The following is a 5,564-nucleotide window of genomic DNA, read 5'->3' on the forward strand; positions in this document are numbered from 1 at the left end:
TAAAACAAGTTCGTCCCCGAAATTTAACTATATACTGCCTTCGAAAAGTTCGGGGTAGTTTGCCTTCACCCAATCCGGGCGTTCCCAAGTAGATTCTTCAATTCCCTGATGACGCCAAAGCACTTTTACTAAGTGAACCGTCTTGCCTCTAAGGTTCTTCTCCCGACTATCTTGTATCGCTACCGGTCCTTCTTCAAAGGTAACATCTTCGTCAAGACTGATTTCTTCCCAATTAAGGACATGTGACAGGTTGGCGATATATTTCCTCAACATAGATACATGGAAGACGTTGTGTATCCTTACTAACTGCGGGGGTAGGGCTAGTCTGTATGCCAGTTCGCCCACCCTTTCCAATAACTCAAAAGGCCTAATATATCGTGGTAATAGCTTCCCCTTTCTTCCAAATCATGTGATCCCATACCTAGGTTGTACCTTTAGAAACACGTGGTTGCCTACTTCAAACATCAGTGGCCTCCTCCTCCTATCCGCATAATTCTTTTGATGGTCTTGAGCGGTTTTTAACCGTTATTGGATAAGTTTGACTTTCTCAGTAGTTTCTAGAACAAGTTCGGGTCCTATCAGATTTGCGTCACCCACTTTAGTCCAACAAATCAGTGATCTATAAGGTCATCCATATAATGCTTCAAAAGGCGCCATACCGATGCTAGCTTGAAAACTGTTGTTGTAGGAGAATTCAATTAGGAGTAGGTGTCGTTCCCAACTTCCTTGAAAATCCATTACACAAGCTCGCAACATATCTTCGAGTGTTTGGATGGTGCGTTCTGACTTCCCATCTGTCTGTGGATGAAAGGCGGTACTGAAACATAACTCAGTACCTAGGGCTTCCTGCAGACTTCCGCAAAAACGAGAGGTGAACCATGGATCACGATCGGATACGATGAATACCAGAATTCCATGTAATCGAATAATTTCTCCAATATAGAGTTTACTTAGAGATTCTAAGGTGTCGGTTACCTTGTATGGTAAGAAATGTGCTAACTTGGTAAGGCAGTCCACTATTACCCATATGGCATCACGCTCTTTTGGTGTCTTAGGCAATCCAGTCACAAAGTCCATTGTCACGTGCTCCCATTTCCATTCAACAATAGGCAGAGGTTGTAACATACCTCCTGGTTTCTGATGCTTTGCCTTCACTTGTTGGCACATTAGATATCTTGCTACGAATCTTGCCACGTCCATTTTCATTCCCCTCCACCAATACTGCCTTTTTAGATCTTGATACATCTTGTTTCCCCCCAGATGTACCGCAAATATAGAGTGACAACATTCCTTAAGTACTTTCTCCCTCAGTAACTCGTCATTTGGCACAAATAATTTACCTTGATACCTCACGCTCCCATCGGAGTGAATCCCCCAAGCTAGCATAGATTTTCCTGACTCCAGGCGTCCTTTAATGTAGATTACTTCTTGGTCGTGCCTCTGGGCCTCCATAACTTCACTTATTAACTTCGGCATCACTTTTTGGGTTCCGAGGTAAGCCTTTGTATCTTGAGATTCTACTTGGATTCTAAATTCATTGAATGTCTTAACCATATCCCATTCCTTAACGAAAATTTTGGCTATCAATCCTCTGCTCTTGCGACTTAGAGCGTCTGCTACTACATTGGCTTTATCGGGATGATATGAGAGAGTGAACTGGAAATCCTCAAGATACTCTATCCATCGTCTCTATCTCAAGTTAAGGTCCTTTTGTGTAAATAGATACTTCAAACTCTTGTGATCTGTGAAAATCTTAAATTGTTCCTCACATAGGTAATGTCGCCATTGCTTTAGGGCAACAACTACGGCCACTAATTCCAAGTCATGTGTTGGGTAGTTACGCTCATGTGGTTTCAACTGCCTGGATCCATACGCGACCACCTTTCCATTTTGCATGAGCACACAACCTAACCCTTCCTTAGACGCATCACAATACACAGTGTACCCCACTTCTCGTTCCTGGATGGTCAAAATTGGTGCACTAGTTAATCTCTTCTTTAGCTCTTGGAAGGATTTTTCGCAAGCTTTGTCCCAACTCATACTTTACTCCTTTTTACATCAAACAAGTCATTGGTCTAGCTAGTTTGGGGAAATCTTGGATGAACCTTCGGTAGTAACCAGCCAATCCTAAGAAACTGCGGATTTCTGATACGATTTTCGGTTGTCTCTAATCTAAGATTGCTTCCACCTTGGTTAGATCCACCGTAATCCCATTCTCAGACACTACATGCCCTAAGAAATTCACTTCATTCAACCAGAACTCACATTTGCTTGCCTTGGCATATAACTGATTGTCCCTAAGAACTTGAAGGACAATCCTTAAATGTTGCTCATGCTCTTCTTCAGACCTTGAATATACTAGGATGTCATCAATGAACACTACTACAAACTGGTCAAGATATGGTGTAAATTGACTTGATAAATTATTAATTAAAACAGGTTTCTAATACCATTAAAAACTGTTAATTGACTTGATAATTTATTACAACTGTCTATATACAAATGAACTGTGTATAAACAAAGATATGTATATATTAGGGTTTTGGAACCCTAGCTTTGGTCAAAAAGTGGGTTTCATTTGACATATTTCAATGTATAATATATTTTTTTTTCTGGGGTTTCAAGAGGGAATTTGAAGTTTAAATTCTTTGGAAATAGCGGTTTGATGTGATTTTAAGGGTTTCACTGAGTTCTAGAAATAGTGAAAAGTGTAATATGTGCTGATTTTGAGGGTTGAAATCTTTTGTTGGGGAGCTCTGAGATTGAGGTGGATGAATGGTGGTGAGTTTTGGGTTCTTTTGTGTGTGCTTCTGGGTTAGTGGTTGTTTAATTTGGTAATTTGAGATCCAAAAAGCTCAAAATCTATATTGGTAGCTCTAAGAAGAAGATGGGTTTTGAATTATTGTTAGGGTTTCGTTATGTTTATTGAACATTTGAATGAATTAAACCTGAAGTCTGGTGGATGTGGAAGATTTGGGGAACTTTGACAGAGATTTGTGTAGAACTGAAGGGGTTTCTTTAGATGTCAGGAGCTCTGAGAGTAAGATCATCGAACATGGCTGATTCGGAGGCCAGACCGATCTTTGGACCTGCGGGTAACAAGGTACAGAGGTTGGGAAGTGCACAAAAACCCATGATGAAGACACTGAGAAATGAAGAGAATTCGCTGGAGGAGGTTTTGACATTAGCAGAAGAGAGTAATGGTCTTCCATCACATTCAGTTAGTATTCTGTCGGCACTTAGTAGGCAAGAGCATTTACTGCATTCTAATTTATCACTCAATGCTTCGTGTTTGTCTGATGCATTTTCGGATTCGTTTCATAGTCATGCATCAACTGGTAGGATATATAGGAGAAATAGTATGCCTGTCCGTAGGAAGCAATTGGCCATGAAGTTAAAAATTAGTGTATCTGATGCCATTTCAGAGGCTCTACCTGGCAGCTTACAACCCAAGAAAAGGTGTGCATGGGTGACACCAAATACTGGTAAGTTCTTTTTGGTTTGATTCGTTGAAAGTATGTGTACTGCATTTTATGTTTGATTTCTCATGACGAAATTATCAATACTAGTAATTTTCTGGTTAGGCATATTCTGACACATGAAAGAAGCTGCTCTTAGTTGGCTAGCAACATGGCTTAGTTTCATGTTGCTATTTAATATATTAAAATGAAGGTACTTGGCCAATCTGTTGAATTATGGTGTAGGACTTCATCGAATTTGTTTTTGAGAATTAAGCCACATTGGGCAACACTTTGCATAATATGTGCCATGGTGTTATTAAGATCTTCATGGAACGTATGTTTTGTTTAATGTAGGCTTGGTTTGGGTCAACATGAGCCTAGAACCGTAACTAATATTGAATCTAATCTTTTGTGATATGTGATGAGTATGTCTCTGACATTCTATGTTGTTAGTCTTGTCTGAAGAAAGTAGATTTCATTTATTTTAATTTATGTCTTATTGAATAGTTGTAGTTTTCTTTTTGATACTTTACGAAAAAGCATTATTTGCCATTGTAGTATTGAAAACTACTCGGTAAAACTGTAGCTGGTATGCCTTCTGTTTAGAATTCTTAGCCTGTTGCTCTATGGCTGATGTATTGGTTGAGTTCTCTGTATGCATCATGATCGATGGTATATTTGCAAATAAATGTGTGATTTAATTTCATCTTATTTGTCTACTTCATATTGAAAGTGCAAAGTTCTAATTTTGAACTTTTTGGTTAAGAAGTTTGAATTCATGCAACTTTTGTGTTTTTTACTTCCATTGTTTTGAAGGTAAGCAATCTAAAGGCAATATATTATTTTTATTCACGCATTACACCATATCCCATGGAAATTTCCATTATGTGGCAATGGAGGAAATCATTTTTTTTTCTATTAGTAGCATTTTGTTGGATACTATTTTATCATCTCTCAAAATTTTCACTGTCATTTGTCTTTACCAGACCTCAATTTATCCTACTTTAAGAGTTTCAGATGCATTTGGTTGTTCTTAAAATGTTCTTTCTGTCTGTCTTGTTTTATTGACTACATTTTACAGGTCTTTATTTTGAATGCTCCTTATTTGGCTTCTAGAGCATATCACACATTTGTATTTTAAAATTGCCTTTTAGGTTTTGGAACCTCAGAATCACGTTGGAATCATACAATTTGACAAAAATTGGTGTGTCTTGTAGGGAAAAAGCTGGTAGCATCACGTTGTTCTGCATCATGAGGTTGCCCACTGTTTGCAAGTCTGTCAACTTGTTCGCCATGTCCATCAGTTCCTCATCTCTTCTCAGGCACCTTTCCTTGCATACCTGGAGATCGCCTTCGTGATTGTACTCATCTTGACTACCCTTCTTATTCCCATTTTAGCCCCTGGCAACATTGTTTGTCTCAGGGTCGACCTCTTGTACTTTATCATTATTGTTCCCAGTATTAGGACCCATGTGTTCCTCTTCCTCACTGTAAATGTCAATCTTCGATCCTCACTTCCTGTTTGTTGTTGGCTATCTATTCTATACTAAGTTCCCATAGACGGCGCCAAATTGTGGGTGTTGATTTCCGACCACACAACCAAATAGGAAACTTAGCTGGTGAGCACGCAGCAGAATAGATTAAGCCAACCATCTGCTAACAAGAATATGAGAATATTGTGGCGGTTCTTCCACTCGGAGGCACTCTGATGATCAAGTCAATTAACTTATCTCTCAAAGATATCAAACAAGTACTAAATTCACTGAAAAATAAAGCGTACCTTAGACCCACAATAGTGCCTTACTTTTATAGCTAGCAGTGTCCTAGTCCCCTAGAAGTCTCACTTCATAGGACTCAAGCACAATGCTCATCTCGAACTCTGAGTTACATAGGAATAAACTCCTCGAGCTTTATCCTTATTCGGACTAAGAGTCTCCTCTTATCTAGGACTCTTGTACCTTACCCAAGTATCTTGGATTCCGACATTACCGCATCGAATATCGGCAACGTCGCAATCATCTTGACAAACATGACCCGCCCACATGGCACCTCGGCCGACATCTCAAAGGCACCATGGTCACGTAGCGTCATTCTCAAAATACT

General features: G+C 39.3%; 1 protein-coding gene across 1 annotated transcript; it reads left to right on the plus strand.

Annotated features, from left to right (window-relative positions):
• Positions 1-3,055: 3,055 nt before the first annotated feature.
• On the plus strand, positions 3,056-4,716 carry LOC114282099 (uncharacterized). Its single transcript, XM_082923259.1, has 2 exons — positions 3,056-3,485; positions 4,679-4,716. Exons 1-2 carry the CDS (start codon positions 3,056-3,058, stop codon positions 4,714-4,716), a joined length of 468 nt encoding a protein of 155 aa, XP_082779385.1.
• The last annotated feature ends 848 nt before the right edge of the window (positions 4,717-5,564 follow it).

Source organism: Camellia sinensis, chromosome 4 (genome assembly GCF_055761805.1).
Source record: "Camellia sinensis isolate YWXY chromosome 4, ASM5576180v1, whole genome shotgun sequence".
Taxonomy (NCBI): domain Eukaryota; kingdom Viridiplantae; phylum Streptophyta; class Magnoliopsida; order Ericales; family Theaceae; genus Camellia; species Camellia sinensis.

Excerpts from the sequence above, each read along its gene's own strand:
- LOC114282099 (XM_082923259.1), top strand. The coding sequence starts at position 3,056 with ATGGCTGATTCGGAGGCCAGACCGATCTTTGGACCTGCGGGTAACAAG. Across the intron at positions 3,486-4,678 it reads ATGGGTGACACCAAATACTG|GGAAAAAGCTGGTAGCATCA; the intron begins GTAAGTTCTTTT and ends TGTGTCTTGTAG.